General features: G+C 34.3%; 1 protein-coding gene across 1 annotated transcript; it reads right to left on the bottom strand.

Annotated features, from left to right (window-relative positions):
* Positions 1-8,668: 8,668 nt before the first annotated feature.
* HELRODRAFT_168007 (hypothetical protein) lies at positions 8,669-11,694 on the bottom strand (the record flags this gene model as incomplete). Its single annotated transcript, XM_009013710.1, has 3 exons — positions 8,669-8,823; positions 9,709-9,935; positions 11,603-11,694. The coding sequence occupies 3 exons, from the start codon at positions 11,692-11,694 to the stop codon at positions 8,669-8,671; spliced, it is 474 nt and encodes a 157-aa protein (XP_009011958.1).
* Positions 11,695-24,102: the final 12,408 nt, after the last annotated feature.

The following is a 24,102-nucleotide window of genomic DNA, read 5'->3' as shown; positions in this document are numbered from 1 at the left end:
AATGTATTTGCATCTTGCATGGCATGCCTATGATGATGGAAACGAAATAACAACTAGTGAAAATTCATTTGAGGCTTACATTTTATTGAGATAACTCAAAATAACAAAACTCAACAGACACACACTTGGACTTCTTAGCTAGCTGAGCAATAAAAACAAAAAATTAAAAAAAAAGGACTTTTTGAAAATTCTCTTGTTTAGAGTTTCAAAATAAATGCTAGACTAAATTCTACAAAATCTGAACCCTAATAAATAATAATTTCCAACAATATAAAAACAAGTTGCTGTAATATTAACCTGGAGAGCCTGAGGGAATTTGTTTAACGCGAGAAGGAGAATCCTTGGCAGCCATTTTTTTCAAAGCTTAAAATATCACTCAATCCATAGAAATTAAAACAGTTTATTAACAGTTTAAGCAACAATTTTAAAAATGTTATGTTATATAAGAAAGTTTAAAACAGAAACTACAAAGATAAAAATTAAATTAAATCAACAGAATCAACATCAAAATTAAAAATGACAACAACCACCACATAAAAACGACGACATTATTTACCAACAGCTGCGAATCAGAATTCATGCTAAATGAACAAAGATTTTTCCATCTCCGATGGTTTACTACCTTGTTTTGTAAAAGTGAAATTATTTGTTATTAACTGACAACAAATACTTGCAAAATGTCAAGGAAAACTCAGTAGGAAATGCAAAATATTGTTATTAATTCAAGATGCTGCCTGTACAAATATAAACATTAATAAATTGTACATTCTTTCAACAACGCGCACAAATGTGGATGTAGAAACTTGAGAGAACGTCGTCAGTGTTCACACGTTGAACGGGAGTTTAATAAAACTCCATATGATACAACTTCATTCAAAATGAAAATATTGAATATGTATGCCACTAGTTTTGATCGTCAGTTGGTTAATCTTAATATGCATTGAATATGTGATTCAATCACTGCATGGACTACTTTGTCTAGAACATTTTCATTTTTTGTTCAATAGTTTTATTTTTAAGTTTTGCGGGACATAGTGTTTCATTACTAATTTGTCAGGTAAAATTGCATAACAACAATATTTATGGTTACCATAAATCTCAGTTTTCTATTGCGATGTGTGTATTGTTGATACCCCTGAAAACTAATGTGAACTCTTTTATTATCAAAGCCAAGTAAAATCAAAATAATCAAATAAATAGACAAGCAAAATAAAATATACAAATAAATAAATACAGTTAATTGTTAAAAAGATATGGCTAGTCATCGCTGCTCGTCATTCAAAAATGAGTATAGTGATGATAAAGTAGTATAAAAATTACATATTGTTCACGCATTATTTCTATCGCAATATATGGCATATGATGATGAGATTACATTATTAATTAAGCTATATCTAAATTGATCAGTCCATTTAACATTAATAAAAGACAGATTGAATGGATTGTAAAAACCTATGGGTGAAATTTCAAAAGTGTTTATTAAAATATTGAAATGTTTAAAATCGTTTAAAATGTTGTCTTTTAAATTGTTTATATATTTATTAAGTTTATATTGTTTAGATTTCATGAAGTTTGTTTCATGGCAAACGGTCAGCTCGAGTACTTCAATGGTATCTTTGCTGAGGACAGCGATGTCAGGTCTCAACGATTTGAATAGATTCGATATTGGCTGTACCATTTCTTTTTCTAAATCTGCAAAAATCTCAATACCCGGCCTTGCGCTTGCCCTGATATTATCGATTATCAATGTGAGAATTTTGTTGTGGCGATTCGTATATCTACTCAATGCTGAGGCTGAGCCACAATTTGACAGGACGTGTTTATTCGTTTGTTTTTCATTACAAAGCGAGCATAACGCGTTGGTTGATTTACCCCATCTAAAAAGGTTAGCGTTTGTGGGTAGCTGTTGGATGAGGTATTTTCTAGTGAATTTATATAAGACCTCAGATAGTTTTATTGTTGACTTGGACCATCGGACAATTTCGGAACCGTTGATGTGCTCTCTTATTGAATTTACAAGGATGCCTTGGCATTGCAGCAGCGAAACAACGAATAATGATAGTAGTAATAATAATAATAATAAATAATAATAACAGTCTTTCTTCTTTCTTGTGCCTTATCCTTACAATTGACCACCTTTCACAAAACCCGATCTTTAAGACTTTGTAGTAGTTGAAATGTGGTGATATTCAGCAAGTAACACAATGACTTCACGAATGTGATTTGTTGTTGACCGCGATCTCTTTTCTCTGCAATCTTTTCAGTATTTGTTAGATTTTCCATTCTTTCCTTCCGCATGATGTGACCAAAAACTTTAACTGCCCCGTCGGATTATCTGCAGTAATTTCCTCTTTTCATAATCGGACTGTTTTGATACATCCTCATTCGAAGTGTGAGAAATGTCGATGGTCATAGATAATAACAATAACTTAATATTATTTTAGCAAACATTTCATGAGTGCACAAAGCGTGCTTGTGAGTTTAAAAAAGCCAAGTCGAAGTTAATTATAAATTTTACATATTTTACATATATGCATTTATTAATTGGTTTTTATATGTATGCATATATTAATTCTTTAAAAGTTTTAAAAAAGAAAGAAAAATTATTTAGTTTACATTTATTTATTTAGTTTAAATTTATGGATTACTTTTTTGAATATTGGGGATTCCGCTTAGTTAAGATTTACTCTTTTGGATTGCCCCGTAACAAATTTATTGTTTGTTCATAATAAACAAGAATAATAATAATTTATGAACTATCGGAGCCGTTGAAAAACCCGACTTCGGTTAAATTTTCAAATAAGAATTTCATAAAAAATGTAATTTAAAATTTTCAGAGTCTACTAAAAAACTTTCAGCTACATTTAACATTCCTGTCATGCCACATTTGCTTACAGTTTGTAATTCTAATTTTAAGGCCTATCAGAGCAGTTCAATTTTGATCGCCCAATTTTTTTTAGTTCGTCATTTACGTCTGAGTCTTGAAGAAAGTTTTAGAAAATAAATACACACAACTTTTTGTTGTGAAATGTGTGTTCATTAACGAACGACGCTTAACATGACGTAATTTCATTTTGATAAAAATTTTAAGCTTCTTTTTTCAAATGTTTTTGACGTATTCTTTTCAAAGAAATTAGCACCGTAGATCACCTCCATATTTTGTACATCGTGAAATTTTAAAATTTCTTCTCTCATTTCCAGCCCTCCTTTAAATTTCAAAGTCTATATTTAAATGCGATAAATATATTGATGACAACACTTTTATTTGAATCAATAAACCATTGAAAAATCAGTCCAGATAGTATGCAGACGATTAAGTTTCAAATAATTCTCTGAAAATAATGAATGGTGTGATCAGCTAAATCAATATGAAACATAAAATGACGTCCCCATACAATACAGTAGAAATATTTTCATACTTTAAAGTGTGTCTGCTGTAGGCTGAAGCTTGCCAGGTAGCAGACATGCCATGGAGTCATTCTGACAGCCCAACAACACAACGATTCGTTGTTTCGGTTATATCATTGCAGTCAAGTGACTGTATTGTATGACAACGAGATAGCAAAACAAAAACAACAACAACAACCACGCTGTGTTAACACGGTGAAAAAACACAAGCGATGTTTGGAGCAAGTTGTGCATGCATGCATGCAGGCAGGCAGTGGGGACCCAATTAATGCAGTGCCAAGGCTCTCCAGTGCATTGCTGTAGGTCTAAACAACATTGTTGGTTCTGCTGTATTGTTATTTCGGTCTTCCACCATTGTTTTATCACCATGATGTCTGAAAGACAAGTGTTTGTTTTTAAAGTTTATTCAATTTCATGACTTCATTTTAAGGCAGTGCCGTACGAAATTTACAAAAAGGTATTTGTCACATTATTAAAACATCTTCTAATAACCACTTTGTATAAGTTAGTTCTTCTTGATTCCTCATCATTTTTGTGTGCATTTAATTTCTATTTTGATCTCATGTTTTGATATTTCACATGAAACGGAGCAATTGTTTGTCTTGAATCACCTGGGATTGGGGCCGTTGCAATTAAAAAATGTTGGCACTGTGTCGGTGATGAGTGAAGAAGTTTTGTTTACAAATATGATGATGAATATTTATTCTGTGATGGTATGAATGATAATCAATAATGCATTGAAGTAATCAGGTTTACATGAAAGATGCGTGTGTGTGTGTTGTGTGTGTGTGTTGTGTGTGTGTGAAAAACTACAATGTAAATATATACAGAAATGTAACGTTGTATATATTCAACATGGCAACAGACACTTACAATTAATAGCAGTGCTGCATGTGTCTAATACATAAAAATAGTAAAAAAATATTTTAAATATGTAAGTTACGGCGGTTTAATTTACAAACGGTAGATGATGATAGTGAGGATGATAATGATGGTGATGAGATTGATAATGATGATGATGATGATAGTAATGATGATGATGGCAATGATGATGATGATGATGTCGTTCACACTATTTTGTTGGTTAAGCAACCGAAAACGAACAAGCCAACCAATCAATACAATTATTTGGACGGATGAATGGGCAGATGATGAGTAATTGATTGCAAATCGAATGAATGGATGAATGAATGAATGAATGAATGAATAAATGAATGAATGAATGAATGAATGAATAAATGAATGAATGAATAAATGAATGAATGAATAAATGAATTGACTGAATGAATGATCGATTGAATGATCGATTGAATGATTGATTGATTGATTGATTGATTGATTGATTGATTGATTGATTGATTGGTTGGTTGGTTGGTTGGTTGGTTGGTTGGTTGGTTGGTTGGTTGGTTGGTTGGTTGGTTGGTTGGTTGGTTGGTTGGTTGATTGGTTGGTTGGTTGGTTGGGTGGTTGGCTCGTTGGTTGGTTGATTGATTAAATGGAGTAAATGAATAGGCAAGTTATGAAATAAATAGACAAATGCATGTTGGATAGATAGAAGGTGAAGAAATTGAAATTGAATAAAATATGGACGGAGATTTGGTTGGTGATGACTGAGTTTGACAGACTGATTGGCTGGTTTGGTTGGCAGAGGAAGACAGCATCTAAAAATAATATCCCAGAGACAAGATGTCTTAAATATCAAATTATAACATGTCACAGAATATCTACCATCTCTTAGTTATAACCTTATTCCGCGAATATTTTTATAAATAGATTTATAGAAACGTCATAATTAGAAATTATCATTAAAGATTCCAATTTATAATTAGTAAATTTTATTAATTTTTCTCAAATGTCTTGAAGTTATTTGCTACATTTTGTTGTATTCGAATCATGTATGCAGTGATAATGACGCGATGAGGTACGATGAAGTTGAAGTTGATAACGAGCATACATGCATGTGTGTTGTACGGTACGTACACGAACGATCAACATCCTACAATACAAATGTTGAAAAACAACAATGAGATCAAGTCAGAAAGACGCTAGAATGTTGAGAATAGCAACTAATGCCTATGTAGCAAACAGGATGACGTAACAAGACACGTGATGTGACGTAATGGCCTTGACTTGGTTGGGGACACACGCTGAGTTGCGCATTGCAAACAAGCATGAACGAAGCACGCAGAAACATATGTGCCACTGCTAACTGCAAACATCCTCACAACTGCACTTCACACATTTCCATGCATGCACCTCCGCGAGTCAAGATTAGAAACAAAAATTGTAAACCTCGTTTCATCGTTCTTCATTACAAGTAGTGGTAAATAGTAAGTATTATGCTTTAAGTAAGTACCCCGTTATAATAAAAAACTGACCATTATGTGAAGATTTTAGCAGACAGGTAAGCGCATACACTGCCCACACGTACACAAACACACACACAGACACACACACCCACACACATACATACACACATTCATACATTATTATTATTTACATTACACCCTTACAAACAATGCTTAGGCGAAACGTAAATGCAAATAGGATAAGATTGCACTTTAATACACAATCACACAGGCATGCATTTCTGAAGTTTATTAATTTCTTATGCATCGCGTGTTGGATCATCTTTTAACGTATCATAACACAACATCTGCCCGGCAAATAATTTCAATGCTATTCAAAGCAACCAGTGAATCACCCATCGGTCGAATTAGAGAACATTTGAACTCATATCATCCGCACGTACACGTACACACACACACACACACAGTGGCGGATCTAGACAACTTTGACAGAAGGGACCAAAAATTTAAAAGTTTAAATTTTCACATGGATGCCAAAATTTTTACGGGGGGGGGCAAGATTTGTGGTAGTGTGGCTGACGACCTTATTTTTAGTTTTTTGACTTTTGTTAAAAGCTGCTCACAACGGGGGTGGGAGACAGTGCCCTTCGACCCCCCTCCCTAGATCCGCCACTGCACGCACATGCAGACACGCACGCACACACACACATATATATATAGTAAGGCTCGTAATCTTATGTTTCTATGCAATTAATTTTCACAAGTAAGAGTAACTAACGACAATGGCAATACAATAGATCTTTAAAATGTTCAACGTGCACCGATGCACGCATGTACACACACTTATGTACACACGCACATGCACGTACACACACGTACACACACTCATGTACACTCGCACATGCACACAGTACATCCACAATCAACCACAAACACCAAGAAGTATTTATTTAGATTGAGAGACTTTTAAGTTTATAACTCTGGCAGAACGTACATAATAAAACATTTATGCAAAGCCCGAGATAAAAACACAACGGTCAACCAATCTTGAAAACATTTTTGCAAAATTAAGCAAGTTCTCGGGGTGAACTTTCATCAAGTATAAGACAAAATAAAAACTTTGTTGTCAGTTTTTAACAAAGTTTAATTGATTGTTAATTTTAAAAAATTAGTATACAGAAAATTATAACTCTGGTTCATTGTTGATTTGTATCAAACACACACACACACACACACACACACACACACACACACACACACACACACACACACACACACACACACACACACACACACACACACACACACACACACACACACACACACACAGAGCATGTGTATCAATGAGCAATGCAGACGTACAAACGACGCAACGCATGCATGGGAAGAAACACGCAGTGAGGTAATCAGTAGAAACAATCTGTAGCAATAATTGACAGACATTGAGTTACGCAGCCTTATCTCTCTAATGAGCTTTCCGCATTTATTTCGTGTCTTTGAAGTTTTTACACGGTTGTAACTGGTTCTGAAAAGTCAAATTTTAATGGCTGGATGGATGATTTAAAAGTGAGTGACCAGAATATTGAATGACTCTTGCAACTAATTCTCCAATTGTTTCGATAAATGAATTTTGTAAAGCATTTAAAAATTATGTACTTTCCAGGCTGATATTTTACGATGCATTGCATTCTTCAATGAAAATACCCATGCTATGGTCAGACTGTATGTCAATATAAGTGACATTATCAGATGGACAAGAAGTGTTCCATACATTTGTGTGTTGCAATTTGTAATGAAATAAAACATCACTTGATCATATCTGTGTGCGTGTGTGTATGTATGTATTTGTGTGTTGTGTGTATGTGCTTGTGTGTGTGTGTGTGTGTGGTGTGTGTGTCTCTCTCTCTCTCTTCTTTCTCTCTCTCTCTCTCTCTCTCTCTCTCTCTGTGTGTGTGTGGTGTGTGTGTGTCGTAAGTTGTTGAAGTCCTCTTACAACGCAATATCTCTCGAACACAACAGAGCAGCCCCGAGTTGATGAATTAAAATGACGTCCTCCAGCTGCACCATGCTAGCCAGGCATGTTTGGCACGCTCCATCCCGTCTCCATGGGCATCCAGTTTCATTTTAATTTTTATATTTAAAAAAAATTCGTTTCCATTTTTAAAAGATGAAATAAAATTACAAGTTATTTCGTGCAATTAACTTAACGACTCAATTATTAATTATTATTTATATAAAGTTTTTTGTTTTAATCTAATAAACAAAACTAGCTTTTTTAATTTATTAATATTTTTATTTGTTGACTAAACAATTAAATTAAATACTTCCAATAGAGACGCACGAGTTGAACAAATTCTATAATTCCAGAACAAATTATGTTCCACCTAACATATTTAGCTATTTAAACAGAATATTATTTTTTTATTATTTATTTCATTCTTTTGATTAAACAGAATGCTATCAAATTTTTATAAATTTATTTAATGAAATTTTTTTAAAATTATTCGTCTCAAATAAATTTCATTAACTGGTCATATAGTTTATAAGCTGCACGACAAACTGCTAAAGTGATCCTACAAATAGTTTGTGAATCAATTATATTTAAAAAATTACTTGAGTTTGGTTGTTTGTTGGGCCACTTTTCTGTGAACTTTTTTAGTTCTCTAATTAAAATGAGCCATAGAAAAATATCTTTGTCGCTTGAACATGCAATGCGAGCCTCATTAAATTTCCATGTATTATATCGGTTCAAATTAATCACAATTTTTTAAATTCATCAAATATTCACACGTTTTATTTTGATTTGCAGATAATAATTTTAATAAAAATTTCATTCTTCACGCAATCACTGACATCTGATAACTTGGCAGACAAACACATACACACGTAGACACAGTCACATACACACACGCGCACGCACACACACGCACACATTTGCTCAAACCTGCCAATTAGATGTATAATAGTAGAAATTGATTGGTCATGGAAGCAGAAGTGGGCCTGACTGAACGTTCTTCATTATTAATGATCGCAAGATCATACGCATGCATCTCAACACGTGTCATCTTGTTGCTGGTGTTGTTGCTGCTGTTGCAGTTGTATGTTGCTGGTGACGTCGTTGTTTGTGGATGTTCGTGTTGTTTGATATTGATTGTTGCCATTGCTGATGCTACCACTGTTTGTTTTCAATGTTATGGTTGTCCTGCTTTTGTTGCATGCTGCAGGCTGAGGTGGTTGAATGTTGGCTAATTCTACAAAATATTATTTGGTCCAGTATGATATGGAGCAAAAATGCTCATAGCTGAATTTGATTTTTTCAATTAAAAACTTTTTATTTTCATCCAAGTAATGCACCTAATGAGTATAAACTTATTAATCCCTTTTAAAATCCTGGATCTCGATGGACTCTTAAAAGAGCATTTTGGTGGCCTCTGAAGTATTGAATATTTTCAAAGTTGAAAAATTATTCAATTATTAAAAATTAATAAGTCAGTGAAGAGAAGTTTGGCAATTGTGATGGGCGATGGAAAGTTTCAAACCAACTCCTGTTGCTTTGACTCGCTCTGTCATTTGAGCAGTAAGTGGAGTTGTCCAATTGATTAATGTTGGCTGTCTAATTTTAAGATTTGTTGTCATTCCGTTTTTTTGATTACCAGAAGATTTTTATTAGGATTGATAGGCCAAATTCTAAAAAACAAAACTGTGGTTGATTGCACCTGAGCAGTGGCGCATATCTCGCTTCAGACGCTGTTTTGGTGGTTCATCATTGTCCAGATCTCAGATATTAAACATAATCCATTTTGTGTCACACGTAACAATTTGATTGTAGAATAATTTGGCTTTGTTGTGAGAAAGTAGAGGAAGTCATGTGTCGAATGTTCGTTCGGTCAACTCATGAGATGACAACTTGTCCAGCTTTTTTACGTTGCCAACATGTGCCAATGAGTGATGGAAGTTTGGTTTCATTCACTGTACATTATTTACAATTTACCTGCTTGTTGGCTGGGATTCGCTCTCACAGTGGGTTCCAGGACGTCCCTATTCTGCGATGTCTTGGATCGACCACATGATTCATTGAAAAAGGTAGGCTGAAATCTTTCGAACGAATTTTTTAAAACCAACGAGCTAGAGTCGCGTTCTCCATAATGTTGATGTTGAGACATGTTGATGCTGAATTGTGTTGATGTTGAATTGTGTTGATGTTGAATCACGTTAATGCTGATTCGTGATGATGTTGAATCAGGTTAACGTTTTTGATGTTGAATCGTGTTGATGTTAGATCATCATCATCATCATCATCATCAGCATCATCATCGTCGTCGTCGTCATCATCATCCTAGTGCTTGCTTGTCTGAAGGACGTGTTGACCATGGTCGATGAATAATGATGATAGGACGATGAGGTGAGTCATGACAGTCGCCAACTCGAGTGCTCCTCCAACATCATCATCATCATCATCAGCGTCATCATCATCGGCATCATCATCGTCTTTGTCGTCGTCATCATCATGACCACAACATCAACATCATTATCACTTTAACAACAACATCATCATCATTATCATCACAACAACATCATCATCATTATCATCACAACGACAACAACAACATCATCATCCCAACAACATCATCATCATCATCGCAAAAACATCATCATCATTATCAAAATCAACAAAAACACTATCATTTTCTTCAAAAAACATCATCATCATCATCCCAACAATATCATCATTATCATCATCCCAACAATATCATCATTATCATCGTCATCATCACAACAACGAAAACATCATCATCATGGAGGACAGCAACAATCCTTCAACGAATCCTGTAACCAGTAACCATTGAAAATAACTCTGCATGGCCTAATATCAACAACAACAACATCAACAACAAAAACACTAACAACAACAACATCAACAATAACATCAACAATAACAATAAGAACAACAGCCACTACAACAATAACAACAACAAAAACAATAACAGCAACAACAGCCACTACAACAATAACAACACTAACAACAACAGCAGCCACTAAAACAACAACAACACCAAAAACAAATCTACAACAACAACAACAAATACAGCCACAACAACATCAACAAAAACAACAACAACAACAAATCTATATCAACAACAGCAGCCACAACAACAACATCAACGAAAATAACAACAACAAATCCATGACAACAGCCACAACAACATCAACAACAACAACATCAACAACAACAAAAACACAACAACAACAAATCCATAAACAACAACAACATCCATGAACAACGCCACACGTTTAACTCTTAAATAAACATAATTTTAGTTATCATGCGTCGTCCACCACATCCGTTGTATAGTACTACTACTACTATTACCACTACTACTTCTACTACTACTACTACTACTACTGCTGCTACTACTACTACTACTACTACTACTACTAATACTAATACTACTAATACTACCACTACTTCTATTACTACTACTACTACTACTACTACTACTACTACTACTACTACTACTACTACTACTACTACTACTACTACTACTTTACTACTACTACTACTACTACTAATAATAATAATAATAATTTGTACTTTTATGACTGATATATACAAGTACCAAGCTGCTGATACAAAACACACACACACGCACACACACACACAAGCACACACACACGCACACACAAGAGCACACACGGACACACGCACGCATACACGCAAACATGCGTACAACAACATACACTCGACCGAATGGAACAGATGAACATCAATATTTGTACATATACACGTGTGTATGTACGTGTGTGTATGTGTGTGTGTGTGTGTGTGTGCACGCGTGAAAGGTGAGGGTCGAGACGATGTGGTGACGTCATGTATGTGTCATCACGTGACGGGTTCAAAGTTCAAGATGGTCAGTTTTGCATGGTAGGCCTTGATAACAAAAGATGCATGTTGCTGATGACGAAGGGATGACGTCATGCTTGCTTCTGTTTGTAGATTTCCTGCAAACTTTAAAAATGATGTCCACAATGCAATGGAAAATGAGTAAATCATCTTTTTATAATATTGAAAAAAAAAAGAAGAAAATAATTTTTTGGGAAAAAAAAATTTTGAATAAAATCTATATTGAAAATTTGGTGACGGTGATGACGACTACGATGATGAAGACAATGATGATGATGATGATGTTTTTGTTGTTGTTGATGATGATAATGATGACGATGATGATGATTATGATGATTAAGAGAATGATGATGATGATGATGATGATGATGATGATGATGATGTTGTTATTTAATGAGACCGATTGCTGGTGCTTCCTAACGATATGATAAGATTTATCTCACTGACTCACTAGCGTTATAGAAGTCTGTACCAGGAAGAGATTAAAATCGAACCTGTATCATCATCATCATCGCCATCATCCTCATCGTCGTCATCATCAACATCGTCATCATTATCAGCCCCATAATTTTTTATAATTTTCATCATCGTTATAATCATCACAATCACCACCGACATCCTCACAATCACCACCATCATCATCACAATCGTCATCATTATCATCATCATCATCAAGTATCTTATCACAGTTACCTTAGGATTTATCTTTTATATGATATAATAAAAATCATCCTAATCATCATGTACAATATCACACACACACACACAAGCACACACACACATACACACACGCGCGTAAACACACGCACACGCACGTACACACAGACACACCTACACACACGCACACACACGTACACACAAAAACACACACACACATATATATATACACACACATACATTTGAACAGTGTATGCGTGTATGTGTGCGCGTGTATGTGTGTGTTCTACGGTAGTTTTAAGGATGATATTACCGTTACCAGAACGTGGGAGTTGTATTTTTATTAGCACAGTGAAGTGGAGCATTGTTACATCATTATTGACTGTTTTGTTAGTGAAGAAATCATTTCGCTTGTTTGTCTTTCTGTTTGTTTGTTTGTTTGTTCATCTGTTTGTTTGTTCATCTGTTTGTCTGTATGTTTGCCTGGGTGTCTTTTCGTTTTTTGTAGACAACTAAATGGTTTTTTAACATGAAAGGTTATCCTACAGACCATCAGAAACATCAACGATTTGACGGATGTATAACATGTTTAAAACTAATTTCCAAATTTTGTATCAAAAAATATAGACGTGGAATGATTTTGGAAGTTGTGTAAAAATAAATCTGTGCATGGAAGAACGATGAAGGCCAAATGTAAAGAAATGGAAATGAAATTTAATGGCTATTTTAAAAATTTTTTACTAACATTTATTCACGAGTAACAACAATGCATTGTTACATTAGCAATGCATTGATACATTACCAATGCATTGGTGCATCTCAATTCACCTCCACACCTTGGTATACAAGCAACACTCAGTAAGGAATAGACCAGATAACTCGATCGATCGGTAGTACGTAGATTTTCACCAAGCATTCATGCAACTGTACTCTACATTCACATAAACCTGAACTGGCACGTTCAGCAACACGTAAATATATTTTTGTATTTCATATTCATTTCAATATTTTTTATCTAAATATTAAGTATATATATATTAATATTATACTTGTGTGTGTATGTGTGTGTGTGTGTGTGTGTGTATGTGTGTGTGTGTGTGTGTGTGTGTGTGTGTGTGTGTGTGTGTGTGTGGTGTTTGTGCAAACAAGAAACAAGAGAAACAAGAAACATATTATTTTATTAATGTGCCTAAATAAGTGCAAACACACTTCAGCCTGGCCAGTACAGGAAAGTCATAAACAGCACATATAAGTTAAGGCACTTGTTCATCATTTGTTTTGATCACAAACACACGCTTACAATAATAATTGTAATTTGTTTTAAATTATAAGCACTTATTTGTTGAGACCTGCTGCTTGTGCTACTGCGTTACATGTTGTATGTATTCGTATTTGTACAGATACAACATACAAACACTTACCAATGCATGCGTATGTATATGTGTGTGTGTGCATGTGTGAATGTAGGTGTAACTGTATGTATGTGTAACTGTTCTTCTCACGTTGCACATCCATTGTTGTTTTCTTATATGTTAACTACTCTAATCAGCAACAGCAACAAATTGCTTGAAGCATAATTCAAGCCGCGTTTGAAATGCGTTGAATATAATCGATGAATTCATTTATAGATACAACGCTTGAAAATTAAAAATATGTAGAAAAAAGAGAATTGCAAAGAACCAACAACCAGCCAGCCAGCCAACCATGCAAACATACAAAAATTCGAACAAAATATACAAAAGCAAAGCAATCTGAATGAACGAATCGGAAATGTGAAGAAGTTTAACAGCTCAGCGATCTGGAAACATTTCGGTGCAGGCGCGTAGAAAGAAGTTAAAATGTTTAACAACGGCAAGTTGCACTTTTATTATCTGCAGTTCCTCATTTTTTTCCAAACATGCACTCAACAATATGTGCATTGTGCATGTATGTATGTATGTATGTATGTATGTATGTATGTATGTATGTATGTATGTATGTATGTATGTATGTATGTATGTATGTATGTATGTATGTATGTATGTATGTATGTATGTATGTATGTGTGTATGTATGTATGTATGTATGTATGTATGTATGTATGTATGTATGTATGTATGTATGTATGTATGTATGTATGTGTGTATGTATGTATGTATGTATGTATGTATGTATGTATGTATGTATGTATGTATGTATGTATGTATGTATGTATGTATGTATGTATGTATGTATGTATGTATGTAAATATATGTGTGTGTATGTATGTATTTACGTACGTATATATGCATGCAAGAATGTATGTACGTAATGTTTAAATTATTAATATATTTAATTAGTCATATCACAAACGAACGCACTAATGCGTAGACAAACACACCCCCCCACACACACACGCACACACCACACACACACACACACACACCACACACACACCACACACATCTGCGTTCTGACCAGCATATATCTCTCATAAAAGTTGTATTTCACATGTTAAGAAAGATCACAATATATCACAGAAGTATTAAGATTAATTTAAAACAACAGCTCAATTAATGAAGAAATGATACAATTTTATTCCATGAAACGTTGAAACAACTGAATAAATATTTATTTGAAATTGAACTGCGTGAAATCAATGAGTATCGAGCGTTGCAATCCAAACATTGAAGCTAAATCAAGTCTCAACCCATCTCTCTATTGATAATTACGTTGTTTCATTTGTATGATATGATTGTGTGCGTGTGTGTGTGTGTCTGTATGTATGTGTGTGCGTGTGTGTGTGTTTATTTTAATACAATATTTTTGACAGTTACTCATGGATCAATTAACACGTATCAACCACCCACCACCCCAAACTGCAGCCTCCACCCACCCATCCACCCAACCTCCCACCCAACAATTCTTTTCATGGATAACTTTATTTCTAATTATGTTTAAAAGTGAAGCGTTGCAAAATTTTGTTCTTCAGCACGTGCGTTGTGTTCATGTGTGTGGTGTGTGCGTGTGTGGTGTGTGTGTGTGGTGGTGTGTGTGTGGTGGTGTGTGTGGAGGTGTGGGTGTTGGGGCATAAATATACAATCTGGCTAGTTGAAAACGTTTAAAATATTGTTTATTATTTGTTGTAATTCATTGTATTTTCATGAAGTGATTTGAGGTAGCAAGATTTAAATTGTTGGCTATCTTTCGATCCAATGAACAACTTTTTGAGCAACGTTACTTTGTGGTTCTGTTTGATAGTTTATATTTTTTGTCTTTATTTTGGGTAGTTGTTGGTAGAATAATTAATGCTGTTTTCAATTAATAGTTGCTTGTTGTACAGTTGTTGATGATGCTGTGTTGTTTCATTATATTGTTGTGTGTTGTGTTGTTGTTCTAACACGTTGATGTTCTAACATGTTGTTGTGTTGTTGCTCTAACGTGTTGTTGTGTTGTTGTTTCAACATGTTGATGTGCTGTTGTTCCAACATGTTGCTGTGTTGTTGTTCCAACATGTTGTTGTATTGTTGTTGTGTTGCTGCAGTTGCTAACAAGTGCAGAGGATTCCTACCTCACTCACGGTCGTCACTGCACCTGATTGCATTGCGGGGAAATCAACTCAACTCAACTTACGTGCTGCACTCATCTTGCATCTCTTCCTCCTCTTCCAACAGCACACACACACACACGCACACACGCACACACATACACACGCACACAACACAACATACCACATCCTCCATTGCACCATTGCACTAACTGGCTTTATTACGATCGTTTTAAAATTCTTTCGTGCTTCTCTAACAATGTTTTGTTTTTTGCTAACAATTTCTGAAAGAAAATCATGACAAACTCTTGAAAGACCGTCTTAAAAGAAAATTTAGAAAGAAATTTTGTAACTTGTTATTTTTCTACTTTGGTTGTTCTTCAGTTTTAAATACTCAGACATGTGATGGCTAACATAATTTGTTGTTAAATGAAAACATTCGTTAAATCTTGCAGACTTAGATTTGAAAAACTTTTGAATGTTTGAGGTAAATGCATGAAGTCATTTATAATTTGTAACCATAAGCAATGCAAATATTATGGATCACCGTAACATGAAAAACATACAAGCCTGCAATAATGAACACTGTATTCAAACATAAATATAGATAGGTTTAAAATATTAAAGCTGTTGGAGTAATTAAAACCAGGGTGGCCACCATCATTTGGTCAAATTTGGCTTTAGCAGTCCGGCCAGAACATTATGTGATGAATGGTAAATATCTGTATCTATGTAATTATATATAGTTAGTTAGTTCCTTTGTCACTTTATGAGTACATGATTGAAAACAATGAATTTGATCCTCACTGAAAAAAAGTCTTAAAGAGTTGTGGTTTGTGTGCTGATGGAGAATCGGAATCATATAAAATCTGTATGATATCTACATATATGCTATCTATATGATACCTATATAATATCTATATGATACCTATATAATATCTATATGATACCTATATAATATCTATGTGATATTATAGATAGATATCTTGCGCGGATTCGGAAGCCATTTCAACGATTCCGTATAGAAATTTTAAAATTATGATAAAAATTATTAATAATTAATAGTTTTGTTCTTTCAGTAAAATAGTTCCACTTTTTCAGCATCCAAACTGGCAACATGTCCTCACTTCGAAACTTAGAAATATTCTCAACATTAAGCAGCCCAACCAGTTTTTGCAATAAAATTTCTTCGAAAATTAAAATAAAGTATTAGAAAAAATCAATTTTTTTAAAGTTGAAATTGTGCCAGCAATAGCAGCGAGCGGATGATGAATGAAATGAATGCCCACAACACATGCTGAAGGAATGATGCTGTTGATAACAATTTTGATTTTAAACAAGTCTATTATTCCATTTTTTTCAAATTTAAACAAACGAAATGGTAAAATATGTTTGGACACAAATTTTTGGTGGTGGTGGTAGCATTGATGATGGTTAAAGTAATTGTGATGATCATGATGAAGATAATGATGATAATTATGGCGTTAAAGGTGAAGATGACGATGGTGATGGTAATGTTGTTGATAGTGATGGTAATGTTGTTGATGACGATGATGATGATGATGATGATGGCGATGATGATGATGATAGTACTTGAGTGTGACAACGAGATAGTTACTGATGTGGAGAGGCGTTGAACAAACAAATAAAATTTGATACTGTTCACGTGTGTACTTCTGTTGATATATGTGTGTGTGCTTGTGTGATTGTGTGTGTCTGAGTTTGTGTGTTTGCTTGTGTGCGCGCGCGTGTGTGTGTGTGAGTCGGTGTCTAATCGTCCGTGTATTTTGGTGTGTATGTAAGTGTGCGTGTGTGTGCGTGTGTGCGTGTGTTACTTTTAAAAACAAGTGCATATTGTTGTAAAAGTTTGTAAACATTTTTCCATCCTTATAATTTTTTCTCCCATTTCACTTTTCATCGTCCTCTGAGCTCTTTGTATTTATTTTAGTCATTTCTGAACTTAATTCTTAATGCTACACACACACACACACACACACACACACACACACACACACACACACACACTCACACACACACACAATCACACAAACACACCACACACACACACACACGTATATATATTATATATAATAATAAAAGTAATAATATATATATATATATATAATTTTTTCTCCCCCCCTTTCTCTCTCTTTCTCTCTCTCTTTCTTTCTTTCTATGTATAGTATCTCATGATATCTCATAAAAGATATTTCTATATATCTTTATTTATATTCATATGTGAACAAACATATGTTTGCAACTGTATTTTGAGTCACTAATTAATATTCCTCTAATTAATTAAGGTCACGTAGGGTTTGATTCTTGACTGATGTTATCAAATCCATGGTGTGTAAATTGTTGCAAATGGAAGAATTCTTGTATTTTAATACTGAAATGTTTAAAAATGTTGGCATCATCTCTCTGTATGCACCTTCGTTAATGTGGAGGCGTGGGTGCTTGCATTGCGTAAGAAAGTAATTTTTTTGATTGATTGGTTAGTGGTTGGTTAGTCGGCTGGTTGGCTGGTTGGTTGGCTGGTTGGCTGGTTGGTTGGCTGGCTGGCTGGCTGGCTGGTTTGTTGGTTGGCTGGTTGGTTTGTTGGTTGGCTGGCTGGTTGTCTTGTTAGGTAAGTGCGTGTTCACACGAGCGTGCTACTGTGTAGTTAGTTCTCTTGTACTGTTTTTGTTTTCATATCTGTTCATCTGCTGAGCAAATGTCTTATAGGTTACTTCAACATGATTAGCCTCAGTTAAGTGCATTGTGTGTGTGTGTGTGTATGTATGTGTGTGTGTGTGTGTGTATGTGTGTGTGTGTGTGTGGTGTGCTGATAAAAATTGTTTGCAACAAATTGTTTCATCGTAAGCCTGAGTGAATATAAACTGGTATTGCTGAACAACAATGAGATGTGATAGAGTAAAAAATGTGGGAGCTAAAAAAACATACTAAGATAGAAGAAGGACCCAAAAGCGAGAGAAAAAGAGAAAAAGAGAGAGAGAGAGAGAGAGAGAGAAAGAGAGAAAGAGAGAAAGAGAAAGAGAAAAAGAAAAAGAGAGACAAGAGAGAAAGCGAGAGAGAAAAATGAAGAGAGAAAAAAATAAAGAGAGAGAGAGAGAAAAGAATAAAAGACATATAAAAATTAATCTTTTATTTCATATTCTGCAATATAGTCTGGCATGTGATGATTTTTATATAATGGGTTGCATTTAGAGACCATAGCACGAGGATATACGTACAATAAAATGAACGTGAGATAAATGCACGTTTGCAGGCGGGCAAGCAAGCCATGACGTCAAGAATTTACTACGATGACGTCACTAGAAGAGAGTCACTTAGTCATCACCTCGGTCTCATTAAGTGCTATTTGCCTAATTATTCAAACCGTCATCATTATCTTTATCATCATTCTAGCAAATGTCATTATCACTATTCCATCATAATTTATTCCCATGGTTGTACTATCAACTCCTCATCTCCGTCACAGGATCACTTCACCAAGATGTCACTCATACACAGTCGTTTTCACTCCATACATTCATTTATTCATTCATCATCTCCATCATCATTTCTCATGATGTGTGTAATCTATGTGATGTCATCTCTATACCATTAAACACCACGTAACATCGGTACTGTATCATTATTATCACTTCTTCTTCATCATTACCATAATTGTCATTTATTTAACACTATGTAGCATCATAATCATCATCGTTATCACCTTCTTCTTCTTCATCGTCTTCCTCAACATCATGACCATGATCCTCAACATGACCATGATCCTCAACATGACCATGATCCTCAACATGACCATCATCATGACCATCATTATCATCATCATGACTATCATCATCATCGACATCGACATCATCATCATCATCATCATCATCATCATCAACATCATCTTGTTGTTCTTCTTCTTCTTCTCCTTCTTCTTCTTCATCTTTATCATTATCATCATTATCATTATTTCCACCATCATTGGCAGATACTAAAACTGCTGTCATCACCACACATCACTACTATATCATCCAACCCATCATATCATCATCATATCATGACCATCATATCTCTATTGGCCAGGAGCTCTTGATCGCACACCTTATCATTACACGCATCGAGTCATCTTACGTAAGGAGTCGTGGCATTCTTGTGAAAGTTCAAGCATCTCTTCTGTTTACATTCCGACTGTATAATGACTATATTTTCAGGATAATTGTATATATGATGATGGTTAGATTTCGACTTATAATGATCCCTTACTCACTTATTCGTTCGTTCGTTCATTCGTTCCTTCGTTCCTTCGTTCGTTCATTCATTCATTCATTCATTCGTTCGTTCGTTCATTCACTCATGCAATCACTTATTTAAAGACTTTAAATTATTTATCATTTAATTGCTTGTTCGTTCGTTCGTTCGTTCAGCCAATTAATTGCATGTTCATCCACAAATTTGTTTCCACAAATAAATTTTTATAATTCCATTCTAACCTTCCACAACACTCGTTAAACGTAACGCAAAATGTTACAAAAGTCTTGCACAAGAGGCATTTACATTTTGGAAACCATTTTAAAAATTATTTTGATTTAATTAGTCAATTAACTAAATAATAAATTAATTAATTAATTTTTTTATTTATTGGGATATTGTTGTTCAGCAAAGGACGCAACTTGGGAATGATATGTAACAAATAAAGAGCAGTAGATGCAATGGAATGAAACTAAGCTAGGCCTCACCAGATTCTGCCTGTCAGGATTCCAAATTTAAAAACAAATTATACAAACAAAACCTTTTTAGACATTTTTTTAAATTGAATTTAATTTGCGCTTAATAAAAATGTGTAAAGGTATAAATTCATCTTTAAGGCGATGTGAATGAAACGAGGTTGACAGTGGTCGCATTCCTTTGAATGCCAAACAGTCGCCAAATTGAAATAAAAATCTTCTTATTGAGTTGAATAAGGCCACTTAAACTGAATCTTTGAGAATAAATAAGTTGATCCCATTTCAATTCATTCAAAAGTCCAAAACATTTCAAACCAACTTTCAAAACATATCCTAAACAGTTGAAAATATGAATACAGCTATTAACATTATTAATTTTTTCACATAACATTACATGCTTTTTACATAACATTACATTACATTACAGGCGTATTACATTACAACACGGTACAGTTCAGTAACGTCGCATTTCATTGAGTCACGCTTTACGAATGTTTAAAATTAAATTTTGCAATATTTAAAATTAAATTTTGCACATAGCCTTACATTGCATTATGAGACTGCGAGTGGAAAGACTCGATAAAATTCTTTCATTTCGTTGAATCAATCATCATTGTTACACATCAAGTCGCTCGGAAAATTCATACAATATTAACATAAGTATCATTACACTTTAAACATTACCATCAACTTGAATACCACATCTCACGCACTCCACACACAACAACTCACACACACACCACAACTCACACACACCACAACTCACACACACACCACAACTCACACACTCCACACACAACAACACACACCACAACTCACACTCCACACACACACAATTCAGCATAACACAAGAAAATATCTCTTCATGCTTCAAACGTCTCAATAAACACTAACACAGATTTTGCTTGGACCGCCCCATACAACAAAGCCAGCCAATAAGAATTAATTCATCTAATTTGCAACCAATAAAAACTCAGCTTCTAAATTTGACGTTATCTGACGAGAGAATATAAAAAGAAGTCTCATTTCAAGCAGTGATTGGAAGTTATAATTGAAAATACTTTTGGGTTTATGTCAGTTGGATATTTCATTCAAATAATTAATTTGCATTTCATTCTAGACATACCTATTATACACAGTATCATCCAACATTTTAGTTTATCAGCTATCTCCTAACATTTACATATAATTCATTTTTAATAACAAAATTTTGAATCTAAACTTTCCTCAACTAACTCATGAATAATGTAGAACGTACGGATACGAGAGCTGAATCAAGCATTCCAAGATTTTCCAGTTGAAATTCGCAGTTGGTAACTTGCCTGGAAGAAATCGCAAGAAAAAAACAACTTCAGCCCAACTTTTTTGTACGGCAAATTGAAAGAGTATCGTCATCAATTTTCTATACTTCATCCTGGCTATAAAATCGGAAATTAACTCAAGTAAATTATTTTATTTAATTATTTAATATAATAATCCACTTTTTGTTTGGAATATTTTGAATTTGTCGAAAATATTCATCCTTTAAATTGCTACTTTAATTTGAATTCAATTTAGTTTGTTCAATTTTAAAATTTCGCTTCAAATTTTTAAACTTGAAAAAACGTTTCAGTGCTTAAAAATGTTACGACGGTTTGACATTTAAATGTTGACATTTTTGTGTCAGTGCCTCACATGATAAATTGATACAGGGCTGGCAGAAAGTTTCTGCTGGGTTTTTCTGCTGTTTAGTCACCGTTGTTGTGAGATGTTTTTTACGTTGTACTACTTTATTGCTTATTAACTGATATTGCGGGGCGTCGTTTCTCAACGTTGTTGTTCAGTTGCATTGTTAGAATATTTTGTTTGTGCTATATCACCCGCTCAACTGTCTTGTCTTACTAGGTGTCCTCGCCAATAAACGTGCAATCGATGTCCAGCCTTACTTATCATCATAGTTTTAGCCATCCCCCACCTCGCCCATATTTCCTCTTCGCTCTCACCAACACGATCACGTACTACAAATACCAACATCGTTATTCTCTGGTAGAGAGAATTGTTCATTGTACTATTTTGGCGGAACTTTTCAACATTACAGACGCGTGTTACACACTGACACGCGAAAAGTACACTAATTACAACAATGACAATAACAGCACACATCAATTTTTATAGGCATTTTTTAAGACAAAACTTGACATATCGTCTGACTTTCATCTTATAGATGGTAAATCTATCAAACTCAAACATATGTTCGCGTTGCTATTTTGAAATTTAAAAATTCTTCAAACTGAAGAAGTGCGTAGGTGTAAGGTTGACGCTTGAGCGTGTCTGTTGATTTATAGACATCACCTTTCTTAAATTCGGAACGCCACGCCGAAAATATGACATGAAATTTGTAAAAAAAAATCGCGTCCTACAACAATAATACAATAAGCATAGTACTGTCGTAAATGACATTTGTATAGCTATTTAAAACGTGATAACATTAGTTATAAATATTAATGCATAACAAATTAAGGGAAGAAACAAATAAGAAACACATTTTGTTAAAAATTAATCTTTTAAAAGCTTGCTACTAAAATCAAACTCAAGACTGTGTTTGAGTAACTGTATTTAAACACATACATTCACATTCACACACACATACAACCACATACATACAGCACAAACACACACACACACACACGCGCGCACAAACACACGAACTAACACGTCTTACATGTTTTTATACACAATAGCAAACATACATACAGATACGTGAGTATATTTATGAACAAAATATCATTTTATAGTACACACGTACATCATACATCATTACATACATGTGCATTGTACATATATGCTAATGTGCACAAACACACACACACACCACACACACACACACACCTACACACACCTACACACAAAGAACTCAGTAGTTTAAATAGCAACAAATACAGATGGAATAAATATAGAAACTCTTAAAATTCATTAGTCCCAATAAAAACGTCAAACCAAACGATGATCGATAGGGTTCTCATTTTAGTAACAAAAACAAAAGCTTTACTCAAGGAGTGTTGTTATTCATATTTTAAAAATTGCAATAAATTAATTAAATTCATTCTCCAATCTGGCGCGTTTTCATGGATGAATTTATATGGTGGTGTGGCCAGTGGTGGCGTGTTAATATTGGACGTTGTAGCAGTCAAGTGGTCGGCACTTATTTACATAATTAATTTTTTTTGTTCTTGCCCATCTCAACGTCTGTATGAACAAACACGGACAACTACAACTATAATGTGTTAAGCTATTCCATTTGGGCATTCATTGTTAATAAATAATAAACTGCAGGTTGTTCTTTCACCACCACCATCCACATCTATATTTCAAACCAATAAATTTGGATGCCAAAAACATTAGAGACCTCTCCCTGAATAACACTCAATGAACCGGAAGAATAAAAAGTAAATAAGTAAACTCAAGAATACTCTGGAAGGGAGGCATAATGATCCTAGATGGAGGGATGCGCAAAACTCCCCAACATCGGAACCATCATCATTACCACCATCAGTGCAACAACTTTCAACATCAACAATCTCTAAACAACAACGTCAGCAACACTTTTGACGACAACAACAG

This window comes from Helobdella robusta (assembly GCF_000326865.2).
Source record: "Helobdella robusta unplaced genomic scaffold HELROscaffold_12, whole genome shotgun sequence".
Taxonomy (NCBI): Eukaryota; Metazoa; Annelida; class Clitellata; order Rhynchobdellida; family Glossiphoniidae; genus Helobdella; species Helobdella robusta.
The sequence above is the reverse complement of the archived record's forward strand: the minus strand, read 5'-3'. Positions and strand labels throughout refer to the sequence as shown.